The following is an 18744-nucleotide window of genomic DNA, read 5'->3' on the forward strand; positions in this document are numbered from 1 at the left end:
TATATAATGAGAATACCTTGATAAATATTGCAATTGCAACTGTCTACTAACAAGCCAGTGTTACTTAAAAAAGTGTTTTCGGAATTTAGTTCCTAAGAATGAATTAAAAGAGATCCAATTCTGATTTGTGATTTAACATTGCGTAGAAATGTCTTTGAATATTACAAATTTATAACTAACTAGAGACGTAGGTTGCAGTGATTAACATCTTTTTTGTCTGGAGGTATTAGAAACTAAGCTTGGGAGCCCTAATTCAGACGTTTAGGCTAGACTGCCTTGATATTACCGGCTACAAAATTTAATATGCTAAAGAATAAGCAATACATTTGCTAAGTTCAAATATTTAGAAGCAATAACAAATAATCAAAATTGTATTCTTGAATAAATTAGGGACAGATTGTATTCTGAGAATGTCTGCTACCTCGAAGTTCAGAATCTTTTGTGCTCCCATAATTTGTGTATAAGATTAAAGATGATCTACACAAAACACAGCTCTACTAATTGCTGTGGTTGGGTGTGAAACTGCTCAGGATATGATAAAATAGCAGTGTTTTTTTAATATAGTAACGACAATAGAGATTCATTAAAAGAAAGGGATTTCTTGAGCAGACGAGTGTCAGTTTTGTCAAGGGAGACCACAATATGAAGTTCGCTTAAATGATCGTACTAATAGTCTAAATATTCTTAAGATAGTGTAATTGCGTCATATTGTGAATTTTCTAACAATTATTTATTTTAATCCGTCTTATCACAATATTTAAAATTTCTTATAATTAAGATAATAAAATATCATTGATGTTCCATATCGATTGATCGATTTACATTTTAGAACATCCTTTACACAACATGTTTCAGTTTTTATAAAACCATCATCAGGTGTATAATATTTACGAACTTAAAACTCAAATATGATTCCATTTGGTGATGTTTCATGCCATTTGTTTTTCAATTTTGGGCGAGGTGTTGTCTTTTCTTAAATTTTATCAGATGTACATAAGAAAAGACAACACCTCGCCCAAAATTGAAAAACAAACGGCATGAAACATCACCAAATGGAATCATATTTGAGTTTTAAGTTCGTAAATATTATACACCTGATGATGGTTTTATAAAAACTGAAACATGTTGTGTAAAGAATGTTCTAAAATGTAAATCGATCAATCGATATGGAACATCAATGATATTTTATTATCTTAATTATAAGAAATTTTAAATATTGTGATAAGACGGATTAAAATAAATAATTGCTAAATATTCTGTTGCAGTTATATTGTTGTTACAAGGACCAGCACCTTCGATCATTGCCTACAAAGACGAAGTACCAGCAGGGATGATAACTTTTCTACCCAGCTGCATCTGCTCCACTAAAGTAGTCTGCTACCTGTTCATGATGTTTATGATTTTATGTGTTTTTAGGGTAGGCACAATGTCTCTCTATCTGACTGAACATGTCAGAATAAAGTCCTGGGGTGTATATATGGTGTAAGTGGCAAGTAGAGAAAATTACATAATGAGTTACTTGACAGTTTGTAAACTTTTAGATTAGCCCAATCAAGCAGAGGATTTATTTGCTACGAAGGAAAGAAAGAAGGGCTATGCAGTTTTCTTTGGATGATAATGAAAGTGAGAACTTTGTAAATACACATGCGTGGATGTAGGTTAACACAGAAATAAAAATTAGGGACAATTTAAACATGTGAAGTTTAGTAATCTCACTCCTCAAGATGCAGTGATGTGTCTTGGTCATCATGATAAATCTGGGGAGCTGTTGAAGTGTCAAGAGTGAATTTTATGTGTCAGCTAACTGACATTTTTAGAGGTCCTTGCTACTTCTGTCAACAGGGAAAAGGATCAAAACTGATGTGTCAATTAACGTCCTAGGAGACAGTCATATTCATACTTGTTGCTGTGAGAACCTAAAATATCACCAATGTCAGAGATGACCATGCACCAGATATTTAAGCAGTTTCTTAGAGATTAGACAAGCACTAGTCCAATCAGAGGGTGATAATCTTTGTATCAAAATGAATTGCACTTATATTTTGACAAGAAATATTCATTTTGGTACCACTGATCCAAAATAAGGTATGCATTTATAGGAAGTGTATTTTTTGAGGGCTGGTGTACACACATGCTTTAAGTATTGCTGACCAATTCATTTCTAAAACAAAACAGAATAAATGCATGTTTGTGTACATATATAGGACTAATCAACAAACCAACTAATTGCAATTTGTTGGTTGCTTCTGAATGTCTTGTCCCTCTATTTCATTTAGGCTGTTTTGACACATGTTAAAATTCACGAGTTGCCAACAGTGCTGGCTTAGCACTCAACTTTACAGGTCTGTTGTGAAGAAATGTTATAGTAAAGTGTTTGGCACCCCTGTTTCATATTGAGGAAGTTCTGTGCTGAAATCTCAGCCTGCATATTTTTGTTTTGCCAAATTCATTGAAGACCTTTCCATAAATAACAGATTACTGTGACATACAAGTGTAAATGTTATTTTCTCTTGGTGGCAGATCATTATACCAGAGATGAAAGTGATGTACCATGTGACTGTCGCAAACATAAATGACTTTCTTGAGACACTGAGATGGATACTCCATAAAGAAGATGCAGTGCATGTGCGGTTGGTAAGTGTGGAGCTCTTTGCTATCATCATTTTTCAGGGTGTATGGAATAAATATCAAACTTAGTCAAAATTAATACTTTTTAAATAATCAGATGCATACAGCAAGCAATATTTAAACTGCCATACTCTTTTATGAGTGCTGTAATTATCAGACTTATTGAAGATTTTTACACTGGTAACAGAGTATTATCACACAAGCCTGTAAATGTTATTTTCTCCTGGTACTACGGCTCCAAATAATTTGCAATGAATATTAATGGGCTGAATCATGCATGATATTTACACCTGTACTTAATTAGACACAAAGGATGTTCTTGAGTACTAGGGAATGATGGAATTGACAGTTGATTTGGTTATGTGACCTTTTCAAAATCCTTACTTTTGAAATATTTTAATATAATTATAAAAACAGTAGATAGAAGTAATTGTAACAATTAAAATATATATTAATATTCAGAGAAAAGAAGAGCATATAGGCTTGGTCACAGAAACATCTTGGATTCCCATTCATGTGGAAATGGAGAATAGAGAAACATGTCAAGACTGTAATGCAAATCTGTATGTAGTTTTGAACTGCTGAACATTAATGTGATATCTGGTACTCGCAGTTCATGAGGTCAGAGGCTACTGTTATTCACTTTGCATATGTTTGTACATAAGTTTTCAACTTAACGTTTGTTTGGGGTGCATCTTTTTTTAAAACAGTTGGCGACAAATGCAGGAGCTTTCAAATAATTCATTTATAGTATATCCATTTACATTTACATAGGTGAGATTATTTTGAGGAAGTTAACAGTTTCAGAAATTTTTTAATTTTATTCATTATTTGCTTTACAATTCTATGAACTCTACATGGAACACTTCTGATATAACCTCAACATCTGATGCAATGCAAGGTGGAGATTTTTTTTAAAAAGAAGTGTGTTCTAAAGCCTTGGAATATTTTCTCTCAAGTATGAACTTCAGGTGCATATTCTGTTGCAATGAAAGAGACATTTACCTCTTTCACTTGAAGTTGGGAAGTGCACTGTGTTTTATTTTGACATGAACCAGTTTTACAGAAAACTAGACAGACTTATGGGCCAAACATTTTGTTCTGTTCACCACATGCAGTCCATGGGCTCTATGTTGCATACCTCTCACTTACTGGCTAGAACAGCCTTTATATCATTATCATATAGGTTTTAGTTACCAATGTCATCAAATTTAATCCACTTACAACAGAATCAAATACGTAGAGCAATGTGAACATGTCCTTGTCTATGTAAGTACTGTAAATACCAAATTTAATTGACATCTTACAACAAATATCAGACACGTGTGTAAATGTTGTTTTCTCCTGGTTGTAGATTCGCAGCCAAGAGCTACCGATACATGATATGATACGTTGGATTGAATCACTGATGCGGGTAGTTGAAGAGCAGCGATCAGTATATCAGCAATCAGTATGTATAGAACCCTTACTGCCTTTTTCTCCACGCTATCACATAAATGCTTTATAACCCTTTATACTTTTAGCGATAATCACTACACATAGTGTTATGTTCCTCAAAAATGTCATAGTTGAATCATAGGGGTTTTTGAAGTACTATTTTAGGAATTCCCTCACTACATGTCATGGGTAGTAATTTTAACATAGAATGAAATATATTTTGTTAGATACAGTGCTGTTTTTATAAGTTGCCACTGTGAGCTGAATTTGCATTGATGACAGTAGCTAGTTCCTTGTAGTCTGTTTCTTAAAGGCCATTTGGCAATAGAAGGGAATGAGCCGTGGCCAGTATTTGCCAAAGAGTTGTCAGATTTAGGCTAGACTGAACGCTACTTTCATGGGTTTGAATTCCGCTCAGTTTATGCATATTTATGTGTGTGCTTATTTAACAGTGACCAAGCTTACTCATTGCCATATACCTCTCAGTGTGTTAATTCTGACATGAGTCATTTTTTTCTTGACACTTGAGTCTTAAAAACTATTGCAGGTGATTGCAAAGAGTCGTCAAACCAAGGAACTCATAGGGAATTGTCAGATGTAAAAGAAAGAAAGCCTGAAATTATTACCAAGTTTTATACTTTTCCTCTGGTTATGTTCACAATCGGTAGCTCTAAGAGTTATGCCTATTAGTTTTACCTTCTTTATCTTTCTGCATGTAAAAACTCAAGAGCCTCTGAACAGATATTCATAAGAAGTGTGTTCTAAAGCCTTCAAATATTTTCTCTCAAGTATGAACTTCAGGTGCACATTCTGTTGCAATGAAAGAGACATTTACCTCTTTCACTTGAAGTTGGGAAGTGCACTGTGTTTTATTTTGACATGAACCAGTTTTACAGAAAACTAGACAGACTCATGGGCCAAATATTTTGTTCTGTTCACCACATGCAGTCCATGGGCTCTAGGTTGCATACCTCTCACTTACTGGCTAGAACATCCTTCATATAGGTTTTAGTTACCAATGTCATCAAATTTAATCCACTTACAACAGAATCAAATACGTAGAGCAATGTCAACATGTCCTTGTCTATGTAAGTACTGTAAATACCAAATTTAATTGACATCTTACAACAAATATCAGACAAGTGTGTAAATGTTGTTTTCTCCTGGTTGTAGATTTGCAGCCAAGGGCAACAGATAGATGATATGACACGTCGCATTGAATCACTGATGCGGGTAGTTGAAGAGCAGCGATCACTATATCAGCAATCAGTATGTATAGAACCCTTACTGCCTTTTTGTCCACGCTATCACATAAATGCTTTATAACCCTTTATACTTTTAGCTATAATCACTACACATAGTGTTATGTTCCTCAAAAATGTCATAGTTGAATCATAGGGGTATTTGAAGTACTATTTTAGGAATTCCCTCACTACATGTCATGGGTAGTAATTTTAACATAGAATGAAATATATTTTGTTAGATACAGTGCTGTTTTTATAAGTGGCCACTGTGAGCTGAATTTGCATTGATGACAGTAGCTAGTTCCTTGTAGTCTGTTTCTTAAAGGCCATTTGGCAATAGAAGGGAATGAGCCGTGGCCAGTATTTACCAAAGAGTTGTCAGATTTAGGCTGGAGTGAACGCTACTTTCATGGGTTTGAATTCCGCTCAGTTTATGCATATTTATGTGTGTGCTTATTTAACACTGACCAAGCTTACTCATTGCCATATACCTCTCAGTGTGTTAATTCTGCCATGAGTCATTTTTTTCTTGACACTTGAGTCTTAAAAACTATTGCAGGTGATTGCAAAGAGTTGTCAAACCAAGGAACTCATAGGGAATTGTCAGATGTAAGAGAAAGAAAGCCTGAAATTATTACCAAGTTTTATACTTTTCCTCTGGTTATGTTCACAATCGGTAGCTCTAAGAGTTATGCCTATTAGTTTTACCTTCTTTATCTTTCTGCATGTAAAAACTCAAGAGCCTCTGAACAGATATTCATAAGAAGTGTGTTCTAAAGCCTTCAAATATTTTCTCTCAAGTATGAACTTCAGGTGCATATTCTGTTGCAATGAAAGAGACATTTACCTCTTTCACTTGAAGTTGGGAAGTGCACTGTGTTTTATTTTGACATGAACCAGTTTTACAGAAAACTAGACACACTCATGGGCCAAATATTTTGTTCTGTTCACCACATGCAGTCCATGGGCTCTATGTTGCATACCTCTCACTTACTGGCTAGAACATCCTTGATATCATTATCATATAGGTTTTAGTTACCAATGTCATCAAATTTAATCCACTTACAACAGAATCAAATACGTAGAGCAATGTGAACATGTCCTTGTCTATGTAAGTACTGTAAATACCAAATTTAATTGACATCTTACAACAAATATCAGACACGTGTGTAAATGTTGTTTTCTCCTGGTTGTAGATTTGCAGCCAAGGGCAACAGATAGATATGACACGTTGCATTGAATCACTGATACGGGTAGTTGAAGAGCAGCAATCACTATATCAGCAATCAGTATGTATAGAACCCTTACTGCCTTTTTGTCCACACTATCACATAAATGCCTTATAACCCTTTAAACTTTTAGCAATAATCAGACCACATACTGTTATTTTCTCCAAAATTGTCATAGTTGAAACATAGGGGATTTTGAAGTACTATTTTAGGAATTCTGTCACTACATGTCATGGGTAGTAATTTTAACATGGAATGAAATATCTTTTGTTAGATACAGTGCTGTTTTTATAAGTGGCCACTGTGAGCTGAATTTGCATTGATGACAGTAGCTAGTTCCTTGTAGTCTGTTTCTTAAAGGCCACTTGGCAATAGAAGGGAATGAGCCGTGGCCAGTATTTCCCAAAGAGTTGTCAGATTTAGGCTGGAGTGAACGCTACTTTCATCGGTTTGAATTCCGCTCAGTTTATGCATATTTATGTGTGTGCTTATTCAACAGTGACCAAGCTTACTCATTGCCATATACCTCTCAGTGTGTTAATTCTGACATGAGTCATTTTTTTCTTGACACTTGAGTCTTAAAAACTATTGCAGGTGATTGCAAAGAGTCGTCAAACCAAGGAACTCATAGAGAATTGTCAGATGTAAAAGAAAGAAAGCCTGAAATTATTACCAAGTTTTATACTTTTCCTCTGGTTATGTTCACAATCGGTAGCTCTAAGAGTTATGCCTATTAGTTTTACCTTCTTTATCTTTCTGCATGTAAAAACTCAAGAGCCTCTGAACAGATATTCATAAGAAGTGTGTTCTAAAGCCTTCAAATATTTTCTCTCAAGTATGAACTTCAGGTGCACATTCTGTTGCAATGAAAGAGACATTTACCTCTTTCACTTGAAGTTGGGAAGTGCACTGTGTTTTATTTTGACATGAACCAGTTTTACAGAAAACTAGACAGACTCATGGGCCAAATATTTTGTTCTGTTCACCACATGCAGTCCATGGGCTCTAGGTTGCATACCTCTCACTTACTGGCTAGAACATCCTTCATATAGGTTTTAGTTACCAATGTCATCAAATTTAATCCACTTACAACAGAATCAAATACGTAGAGCAATGTCAACATGTCCTTGTCTATGTAAGTACTGTAAATACCAAATTTAATTGACATCTTACAACAAATATCAGACAAGTGTGTAAATGTTGTTTTCTCCTGGTTGTAGATTTGCAGCCAAGGGCAACAGATAGATGATATGACACGTCGCATTGAATCACTGATGCGGGTAGTTGAAGAGCAGCGATCACTATATCAGCAATCAGTATGTATAGAACCCTTACTGCCTTTTTGTCCACGCTATCACATAAATGCTTTATAACCCTTTATACTTTTAGCTATAATCACTACACATAGTGTTATGTTCCTCAAAAATGTCATAGTTGAATCATAGGGGTATTTGAAGTACTATTTTAGGAATTCCCTCACTACATGTCATGGGTAGTAATTTTAACATAGAATGAAATATATTTTGTTAGATACAGTGCTGTTTTTATAAGTGGCCACTGTGAGCTGAATTTGCATTGATGACAGTAGCTAGTTCCTTGTAGTCTGTTTCTTAAAGGCCATTTGGCAATAGAAGGGAATGAGCCGTGGCCAGTATTTACCAAAGAGTTGTCAGATTTAGGCTGGAGTGAACGCTACTTTCATGGGTTTGAATTCCGCTCAGTTTATGCATATTTATGTGTGTGCTTATTTAACAGTGACCAAGCTTACTCATTGCCATATACCTCTCAGTGTGTTAATTCTGCCATGAGTCATTTTTTTCTTGACACTTGAGTCTTAAAAACTATTGCAGGTGATTGCAAAGAGTTGTCAAACCAAGGAACTCATAGGGAATTGTCAGATGTAAAAGAAAGAAAGCCTGAAATTATTACCAAGTTTTATACTTTTCCTCTGGTTATGTTCACAATCGGTAGCTCTAAGAGTTATGCCTATTAGTTTTACCTTCTTTATCTTTCTGCATGTAAAAACTCAAGAGCCTCTGAACAGATATTCATAAGAAGTGTGTTCTAAAGCCTTCAAATATTTTCTCTCAAGTATGAACTTCAGGTGCATATTCTGTTGCAATGAAAGAGACATTTACCTCTTTCACTTGAAGTTGGGAAGTGCACTGTGTTTTATTTTGACATGAACCAGTTTTACAGAAAACTAGACACACTCATGGGCCAAATATTTTGTTCTGTTCACCACATGCAGTCCATGGGCTCTATGTTGCATACCTCTCACTTACTGGCTAGAACATCCTTGATATCATTATCATATAGGTTTTAGTTACCAATGTCATCAAATTTAATCCACTTACAACAGAATCAAATACGTAGAGCAATGTGAACATGTCCTTGTCTATGTAAGTACTGTAAATACCAAATTTAATTGACATCTTACAACAAATATCAGACAAGTGTGTAAATGTTGTTTTCTCCTGGTTGTAGATTTGCAGCCAAGGGCAACAGATAGATATGACACGTTGCATTGAATCACTGTACAGGTAGTTGAAGAGCAGCAATCACTATATCAGCAATCAGTATGTATAGAACCCTTACTGCCTTTTTGTCCACACTATCACATAAATGCCTTATAACCCTTTAAACTTTTAGCAATAATCAGACCACATACTGTTATTTTCTCCAAAATTGTCATAGTTGAAACATAGGGGATTTTGAAGTACTATTTTAGGAATTCTGTCACTACATGTCATGGGTAGTAATTTTAACATGGAATGAAATATCTTTTGTTAGATACAGTGCTGTTTTTATAAGTGGCCACTGTGAGCTGAATTTGCATTGATGACAGTAGCTAGTTCCTTGTAGTCTGTTTCTTAAAGGCCACTTGGCAATAGAAGGGAATGAGCCGTGGCCAGTATTTCCCAAAGAGTTGTCAGATTTAGGCTGGAGTGAACGCTACTTTCATCGGTTTGAATTCCGCTCAGTTTATGCATATTTATGTGTGTGCTTATTCAACAGTGACCAAGCTTACTCATTGCCATATACCTCTCAGTGTGTTAATTCTGACATGAGTCATTTTTTTCTTGACACTTGAGTCTTAAAAACTATTGCAGGTGATTACAAAGAGTCGTCAAACCAAGGAACTCATAGAGAATTGTCAGATGTAAAAGAAAGAAAGCCTGAAATTATTACCAAGTTTTATACTTTTCCTCTGGTTATGTTCACAATCGGTAGCTCTAAGAGTTATGCCTATTAGTTTTACCTTCTTTATCTTTCTGCATGTAAAAACTCAAGAGCCTCTGAACAGATATTCATAAGAAGTGTGTTCTAAAGCCTTCAAATATTTTCTCTCAAGTATGAACTTCAGGTGCACATTCTGTTGCAATGAAAGAGACATTTACCTCTTTCACTTGAAGTTGGGAAGTGCACTGTGTTTTATTTTGACATGAACCAGTTTTACAGAAAACTAGACCCACTCATGGGCCAAATATTTTGTTCTGTTCACCACATGCAGTCCATGGGCTCTATGTTGCATACCTCTCACTTACTGGCTAGAACATCCTTCATATAGGTTTTAGTTACCAATGTCATCAAATTTAATCCACTTACAACAGAATCAAATACGTAGAGCAATGTCAACATGTCCTTGTCTATGTAAGTACTGTAAATATCAAATTTAATTGACATCTTACAACAAATATCAGACACGTGTGTAAATGTTGTTTTCTCCTGGTTGTAGATTTGCAGCCAAGGGCAACAGATAGATGATATGACACGTCGCATTGAATCACTGATGCGGGTAGTTGAAGAGCAGCAATCATTACATCAGCAATCAGTATGTATAGAACCCTTACTGCCTTTTTCTCCACGCTATCACATAAATGCTTTATAACCCTTTATACTTTTAGCGGTAATCACTACACATAGTGTTATGTTCCTCAAAAATGTCATAGTTGAATCATAGGGGTTTTTGAAGTACTATTTTAGGAATTACCTCACTACATGTCATGGGTAGTAATTTTAACATGGAATGAGATATCTTTTGTTAGATACAGTGCTGTTTTTATAAGTGGCCACTGTGAGCTGAATTTGCATTGATGACAATAGCTAGTTCCTTGTAGTCTGTTTCTTAAAGGCCATTTGGCAATAGAAGGGAATGAGCCGTGGCCAGTATTTCCCAAAGAGTTGTCAGATTTAGGCTGGAATGAACGCTACTTTCATGGGTTTGAATTCCGCTCAGTTTATGCATATTTATGTGTGTGCTTATTTAACAGTGACCAAGCTTACTCATTGCCATATACCTCTCAGTGTGTTAATTCTGCCATGAGTTATTTCTTTTCTTGACACTTGAGTCTTAAAAACTATTGCAGGTGATTGCAAAGAGTCGTCAAACCAAGGAACTCATAGGGAATTGTCAGATGTAAAAGAAAGAAAGCCTGAAATTATTACTAAGTTTTATACTTTTTCTCTGGTTATGTTCAAAATCGGTAGCTCTAAGAGTTATGCCTATTAGTTTTACCTTCTTTATCTTTCTGCATGTAAAAACTCAAGAGCCTCTGAACAGATATTCATAAGATTAGTTATTGGAGAGTTTTATTGAAATGTATCTGCACATTTCAATTTTGTTTGAATGTAGAAAATAACAAAAACTTAACATTACTACCTACATGTTTCCTAAGTGGAAATTCATGCAGCTTAGAGAAACATTGGGGAATCCTGTGTTATGATATCAACTAACCAACATACTCCTATGTGAAAGTTAATACCCCAAACAGTAGTCTACCAACACTGATGCCATTTGCAAAGTTTACATTCTGCGGTGCAAATAGAACTATTGTTCTATGCATACATTTTCTAACATGTTAATTTCTTCGAGCAGAAAATAACAAACTTTCAGTATTCTGCATGCATGATCAAGTAGTTCCACCCATAACAATGTTTGGTAATATCTAAAATATTTCACTCTTCCAGGAGAATAAGCTGATTATATATAAAGGAATAGTAGAGGGAGATACTGAAATCATAAAATATTACAGAGATACCCTGCAAAGTATTTTCTGTGGCATTCTGAATGACCAATCTCAGTTCGTGTCTGATGCGGATATCGATGTAAACAGTGGAGGTAATGAAGTGGAAAATGGAAATTGTGTGACAGAAGATGATGACAGTGAATCCGAGAAGGAATACACCGATGATAATCAGGTGAGTGAGACAGAGCAAAGACGAACAACTAGCAACAGAATCTGAGTTTAGAATATAGTGTAACTGAAATTGTATTTGATATGAGGCTGTGACACAGGTTTTGCCATAATTCCATTTTCCCTTGTCAGTATTATTCTGCCACTGATGCATATTGAATCATTTTGCCATCTGGTAGGTGGACAAAGGGCTTGTTAGGGTTTGCAGTTCCACAGAGATGTAATCTCACCCCATTCCATTCTGAAAAGAGGTCACTGGAGTTCATTTCTCCATGAAGATAAAATTTGTAGTTCCACATAGGTACTGTGTGATCGAAAAGTCACTCGCCCCATACTAACATTTGTACTGATGTAGCAATTCAATACATTTGGATGGATTAGTAAATGCACAATATTGCTGCAACTATACAAGTGCTCACGCACGTCATATTGTGTTATGAGCTGCTCATGCCAGTCCATCAGTTGTTTTTCAACAAATTCCAGTACAAGAAGCATGCGTTGTTGAACACTACCTAGTATTTTGTTCCTACTGAACTTTGCAGAATAAGGTTAAAGGTGCACTTCCTGATAATCCTCTGGCATATAAATTGACAATTTTTTGTGTGGTGCACTGTTTCTTTGACAAAATTACTCTTGATCTTGTTGCCCTGAACTACAGTAAAATTCTATCTGTAAATCAATGTAGTTCTTGTTGTAAGTAGTCATGTACTATGTCTTTCCACTTTGTGAAATACTTCGCGAGAAAGACAAATTGTATGGGACAGTAATTGTGAAACTCTAGAAACAGTTTTTCTGTTTTAAACTGATCCTAGCAATAGTAGACAATGCCTATAATGATCTGCAGAAATATTGTGGCACTGTTCAAGTTCTGAATTAGTTGTGGGAATGTGTTTCACTGTTATTTATTTTGTAAATTGTTTGAAAATGAAAGTAATAATTACGTTTATAGCAGTTAGGAAATAATGCCCCTGGTTCAGTGAAGCTGTATGAAGTATCTGTTCATCCATCTGTTCAACTTTAAAATGCATTAATCAATCTTGTACATGTGGCCTGATAGAGGCAGCAGTTCCAGAAAGATGTAATTTAATCTCACCCCACTGAATTAGGATCCAGAAAACAGGACAGTGGACTTCATTTCTCTATGAAGATGAAATGTGCAGTTCCACGTGGGTACAGTGTGTTGAAAATTCATACATCCCTTATTAAAATATTTCGTATTGGTTGCTGTTCGGTGTAATCAAACTGGATTAGTAATTACACTATGTTGCTATTGAAAATGAAGGTAATAATTACTTTTATAGCAATTAAGGAATAACGCACCTGCTTTAGAAAAGCCCTCTTTAAGAGCTGTATGAAGTGTCCGTTAATCCATTTCACCAACATTAAAATGCATTAATCAATCTTGTAAATTTTAATTTATGTTACAGGAGAATATGTTTTGTTTAAATGAAGAAATAATAGAGGGAGAGGAAGAAATTTGCAGCAATGACAGAGAAATCTTGCAAAAGACTGGCTCAAATGAGTTAAGTGACCAATCCACATTCATTAATGGAGTGGATATTCACTTAATTCGAGAAGGTAATGAAGAAGCAACTCGACAGCGGCTGAAAGAGGACGATGGCGAAACAGGGGTGGTAAGAGACATTTTAAGTGTAGAATATAGCATAACTAAAATGGCATTTGAAAAGAACCGCTCGCCCAAGTTACTCTCCCCTAGTTGCTCTGTTTTTCCCTGTCAATACTCCACCACTGCACCATATTACAACATATATCATTACGGGATGTGGACATGTGGCCTGATAGAGGCAGCAGTTCCAGAAAGATGTAATTTAATCTCACCCCACTGAATTAGGATCCAGAAAACAGGACAGTGGACTTCATTTCTCTATGAAGATGAAATGTGCAGTTCCACGTGGGTACAGTGTGTTGAAAATTCATACATCCCTTATTAAAATATTTCGTATTGGTTGATGTTCGGTGTAATCAAACTGGATTAGTAATTACACTATGTTGCTATTGAAAATGAAGGTAATAATTACTTTTATAGCAATTAAGGAATAACGCACCTGCTTTAGAAGAGCCCTCTTTAAGAGCTGTATGAAGTGTCTGTTAATCCATTTCACCAACATTAAAATGCATTAATCAATCTTGTAAATTTTAATTTATGTTTGGGAAATTGTTATAAATACTCGCATACTCACCAGTCCTGCAGTCCAACTGAGCAACAAAAAACTGTAAATTTCTGAGGTCAGAGCAACTATACCCAAATTCAGTTTGACGCATGTTTGAAAAAATATGCGACCTTAACAATATTCTGATTTAGCAGATTTAAAAAACAGAATGTGATGAACACAGGGAGAAGATAAATAAATTACAGTAAAGTGATAGTTCTGCTAGTATGGTTATAGACACATTTACTAGTAGTATTGGAATGTGTCTAGAATTTCAATGAAGTGCATCATGTGAGCTTCATGTTTTCTCAATATATCATTCCTTAAGGACAACTCTGCTGTCACTGATGCCATCTGCATTTTTCACATTCTGGCAAAGCACAGAAATGTAATACTATTTATACATTTCCTAACTTGTTAGCTTCATGGAACAGAAAAAACTGTAGTACTATTATCTACACTTTCTGAAATAGTTCCTCCCATAAGTCTTTGGTAATATTTCACTCTTTCATAAGAAGATATCGTGTTTAATGGGAAAAATGATAAAGACACAGGATAAAATTGGCAGCGATGACAGAGAAAGGAAGGTAATAATTACTTTTATAGTAATTTAGAAAAGCCCTCTTTGACCCTTTGCGGTTCCTTTTAAATACCACTATGGCTCTTTTCTGGTCTATTTAAACACCACAAACTGTATAAATTCAACTACTATTATGAACAGGTTTGATTTTCTTTTATAACTTGCATAAAACAGAAGAAACTTTGCTAAATATGGTGAAAATATGTTTTGAGAGGATGACAGTTTTGTTTGAATACTGACCGTGTGAAATATTTTTCGCGAACTGTACCACTGTCCCTATTGAGATGTGTAATAAGTGTTGCCTTTCTGCTTGCTGTCGTTCAGTAGAGAATAAAGCAAGTCCAAGTCAATAGACATGACTTTGGCGACATCTAAACATCTCTTATTGCATGCAGATATAAGATGTATTAGCATTGGATTTCATAATCTCAGAACTGCGCTTCCTGTCGCACCGATTATGTTCAGAAGATCAAGACCAGTTCAGCACCATAAAAGTGTAAACGATGAAGTCACTACACATGAAGAATGCTTGATAAGAAGACGAATGAATATGCATATGTCAGTGGTGGATTGCTCTATGCGTCAAAGATAATTAAAAAAATATAATTCCCTACTAGGAAGAAGGGATATTTGTTTATAACTTGATCAGATATAAAATACTTCTATTCTAAGTAAATATGACAGCAACACACCCGATGGTATTCCTTCACTATAAGATGTATGGCAAAACACTTGGTGTGGAGTCCTGGCTTCTTTGGACACATGTCAGAATAAGATGACGTTTCTCCGCTGCCTTCTTTCACTATTATAAGGTACACACAGTCTTACAAGGAAAACTATGATTGAATTAGTGCAAAGAAGAAGGCTTGAATGATATGCTGACACTGTTTGGCAGCCTTAGTTTGACTCCAGATAACGTAAAAAATTCGTAAAATATGTGGCGGACTCAGTCCGACATCAGACCGGAACTCCGATTTTTAAATGTCGGACTCAGCCCAACGTATGACCGCAAAGGGTTAAGAGCTGTGTGAAGTGTCCATTAATCCATCTCTCCAACTTTAAAATGCATTAATCAATCTTGTAAATTTTAATTCATGTTTGGAAAATTGTTGTAAATACTCTCATACTCTCTAGTGCTGCAGTCCATCAGAGCAAAAGAGCTCTGTAAATTTCTGAGGTGCTAGCAACTATACCCAAATTCAGTTTGACGCATGTTTGAAAATATAAGCAACTTTTCTTGTGCCTGTATGGTTATATACACATTTACTATTTGTATTGATACTTAAGTACAATTTCTGTCTATGGCATGAGAAATGTGTCATGTGAACAGCAAATTCTTTCTGTATATCGATTCTGCCAGACAACTCTGTCGTCAATGAACATAGTTGTTAATATGACATTTTTAGAATTGTGTGCATACATTTCATAACTTGCTGACTTATAGGAACAGAAAAGAACTGTTATGATATTCTGTGTACTTGGTAAAATTGTTCCATCCATAACATTGTTGGGTCATGCTTAAAATGTTTCAATGTTACAGAAGTTTGTCCCCAAGCCAACAATAATGGAGGAAAGAAATGAAGTTTATTCATCTTCTTCTGAATCCTCTGTACCATCAGTGATGCAGAAGAGCAGGAGGGAGATACAAGAGAAGAGGATGCATCTTCTTGTGAATCTGCCATGCCAGTGACGATGCAGAAGGAAGATAAAATAGAGGAGAGTGTTTCTTCTTTTGTATCCCCCATGTCAGCAGTTGTACAGGAAAAAAATAAGAAGAGGAAAAACCTTTTCGCCTGGTTCCCCCATAAACGTAAACATGCAGGAGCGAAACAAAAAGAATAGTGAAGGGGATTGTTTTTGTTTGGAATCTTACATGCCAACAATAATGGAAGATCATGATGCATCATATTGTTGCAGACAGAAACAGTGCTTATTACTTTACACAATACAATCACCGCCACAAGAGTGATAATAAAGTAATAAGCACTGTTTCTGTCTGCACAAACCATATATTTATAATACATTAAAGATGGTTGTCTTCTGGGATTTGTGCAGCACTAGTCTAGTAGAAGCCTATTGAAGTTTCAGGTCGGTTTCCTGCCTCTGTTGTGAGGTACTTTTCTCTCTAGACTGCTTCCCTATTCAGTGTTAAGGTGGAAATAAATATGGGTGTCTTCTGGGTTGTAGTACTGTATACTCTGGTATAAACAAACCAATAACTATTAACACTATAATGGACACTATTGCCATACGCGTTTCAACCTCAAGAGGTCATCATCAGTGGCATTAAGGAAATTAATACATTTAGTCAAATGGTTCAAACTAGATTTAGAATTAAAAATGAAAAGGTATATGACAAGACTTTTGAAGTGACACTGCACTAGATGCTGTTATTCACAGGAGTAGAATTTGCGCTTAGCTATTGATCCCTTTGTTCGGTGGCCGTAGCTGGTCTCGGCGAGCTATAGTCGCGTCGTCTGTACCTTCGAACTCCAGAACTGTGGGTGAGAGACTGTCAGTTGGAAATGCAAGGGTATATATAAGCTTGAAATCAGAGGGCCAACTACTGAAAAAATTTTACTTTCTCCTGCTTAATGCTAGGTCAGATAATATGTTAGAATCTTTGGTGTTTTGTTCGTTAACAATGGCCTTGTGTATACTACTTTTGTGTATATGGAATTTTTCTAAAATATCTAGCATTTTACCCTTTGGAGCTATTCTTAATATGTTCATGATATCATCTATGGGGCCGTATTCATGTCCGTGTTCTGCATATTTCGATTTTGTTAAATTGAATCTAATTTCGTGGACGTGTTCTTTAAATCTAGTTTTAAAATCCCTACCGGTTTGGCCAATATAGACCTGCTCGTAGCTTCCGCATTTTAATTGGTACACACCACTATTATTGTATTTGTTATCTTGTTTTCTTGAAATGCATTTGAATTTTACTGTGTTGTTAACTTTGTATGCTACTTTTACAAGACTGAGTGTGGTAATTACCGAGGAATTTCTCTGCTATCAACCTCTTACAAAATTCTGTAAAACATTCTTTTGGCAAGATTAACTCCATATGCGAATGAAATTATTGAGGATAATTAGTGTGGGTTCAGACGAAACAGATCAACGATTGATCAGATCTTTTGCATTCGTCAGATACTAGAGAAAAAATGGGAGTTCGGTGGGACCGTACATCGATTATTTATAGATTTCAAAAAAGCCTATGACTCTGTGAAGAGAGAAGTGCTATATAATATTCTTATTGAATTTGGTATACAAAACAAGCTAGTAAGTCTAATAAAAATGTGCTTAAATGAAAGCTGTAGCAAAATTCGTGTAGGTAAATATTTATCTGAGACATTCATCATCAAGAACGGTCTAGAATATGCTATCAGGAATGTCCAAGATAGGCAGGAGGGTTTGCAATTGAACGGGACACATCAGCTATTGGCATATGCTGCTGATGTTAATTTATTGGAGGACGATATGAATACAATAAAGAGGAACGCAAAAGTTTTACTAGAGGCTGGTAGACAGGTGGGGCTAGAAGAAAATTCAGGAAGAACTAAGTACATGTTAGTACCTCGTCGACAGTTAGGCAACAGAATTATCTTAGGGTGGCTAATAAATCCTTTGAAAGTGTTACATAGTTCAAATACTTGGGAACGATAATAACAAATCAAAATGATACTCATTAGGAAGTTAGGAGGAGATTAAATTCTGGAAATGCTTGCTACTTCTCAGTTCAAAATATTTTGTCTTCCCGTCTGATTTCTATGAACCTGAAAATTAAAGTGTACAAAACAATAATCTTGCCTGTTGTTTTGTATGGGTGCGAAACATGGTCTCTCACTCAGAGGGAGAAACACACATTGCAGGTGTTTGAGAATCGGGTGTTGAGGAGGATATTTGGGCCTAAGAGGGAAGACGATGGAGGTGGAGAAAACTACATAATGATGAGCTTAAAAATCTGTACTCCTCCCCCAGTATTGTCAGGGTGATTAAGTCGAGAAGAATGAGATTGGCTGGGCATTTAGCGCGCATGGATGGGACAAGAGGTGTGCACCCGGTACTGGTTGGGAAACCTGAAGGGAAGAGACCGCTGGGGAGACCTAGACGTAGATGGGAGGATAATCTCAGGTGGTATCTATGGGAGATAGGAGTTGAAGGAAACTGGATTTTGTTGGCCCAGGACAGGGTCCGCTGGAGGGCTTTGATTAATTCGGTGATGAACCTTCGGGTTTGGTAAGCCATCTAGTT

General features: G+C 35.8%; 2 protein-coding genes across 2 annotated transcripts; both read left to right on the plus strand.

Annotated features, from left to right (window-relative positions):
- The first annotated feature begins 2359 nt into the window (after positions 1–2359).
- On the plus strand, positions 2360–10373 carry LOC147874099 (uncharacterized). The gene is made up of 7 exons (XM_087347357.1): positions 2360–2634; positions 3983–4078; positions 5239–5334; positions 6506–6598; positions 7759–7854; positions 9026–9117; positions 10278–10373. Exons 1-6 carry the CDS (start codon positions 2536–2538, stop codon positions 9083–9085), a joined length of 540 nt encoding a protein of 179 aa, XP_087203483.1. The 5' UTR covers positions 2360–2535; the 3' UTR covers positions 9086–9117; positions 10278–10373.
- Positions 10374–11338: 965 nt separating this feature from the next.
- LOC147874100 (uncharacterized) lies at positions 11339–17038 on the plus strand. Its single transcript, XM_087347358.1, has 3 exons — positions 11339–11740; positions 13164–13370; positions 16028–17038. The coding sequence occupies exons 2-3, from the start codon at positions 13170–13172 to the stop codon at positions 16175–16177; spliced, it is 351 nt and encodes a 116-aa protein (XP_087203484.1). The 5' UTR covers positions 11339–11740; positions 13164–13169; the 3' UTR covers positions 16178–17038.
- The last annotated feature ends 1706 nt before the right edge of the window (positions 17039–18744 follow it).

This window comes from Zootermopsis nevadensis, unplaced genomic scaffold (genome assembly GCF_977971745.1).
Source record: "Zootermopsis nevadensis isolate Lab colony 2312 unplaced genomic scaffold, Znev_1.0 Znev_ptg000011l, whole genome shotgun sequence".
NCBI classification, from domain to species: Eukaryota; Metazoa; Arthropoda; class Insecta; order Blattodea; family Termopsidae; genus Zootermopsis; species Zootermopsis nevadensis.

Excerpts from the sequence above, each read along its gene's own strand:
- LOC147874099 (XM_087347357.1), top strand. The coding sequence starts at position 2,536 with ATGAAAGTGATGTACCATGTGACTGTCGCAAACATAAATGACTTTCTT. Across the intron at positions 5,335-6,505 it reads GATCACTATATCAGCAATCA|ATTTGCAGCCAAGGGCAACA; the intron begins GTATGTATAGAA and ends TCCTGGTTGTAG. Across the intron at positions 7,855-9,025 it reads GATCACTATATCAGCAATCA|ATTTGCAGCCAAGGGCAACA; the intron begins GTATGTATAGAA and ends TCCTGGTTGTAG.
- LOC147874100 (XM_087347358.1), top strand. The coding sequence starts at position 13,170 with ATGTTTTGTTTAAATGAAGAAATAATAGAGGGAGAGGAAGAAATTTGC. Across the intron at positions 13,371-16,027 it reads ACGATGGCGAAACAGGGGTG|AAGTTTGTCCCCAAGCCAAC; the intron begins GTAAGAGACATT and ends TCAATGTTACAG.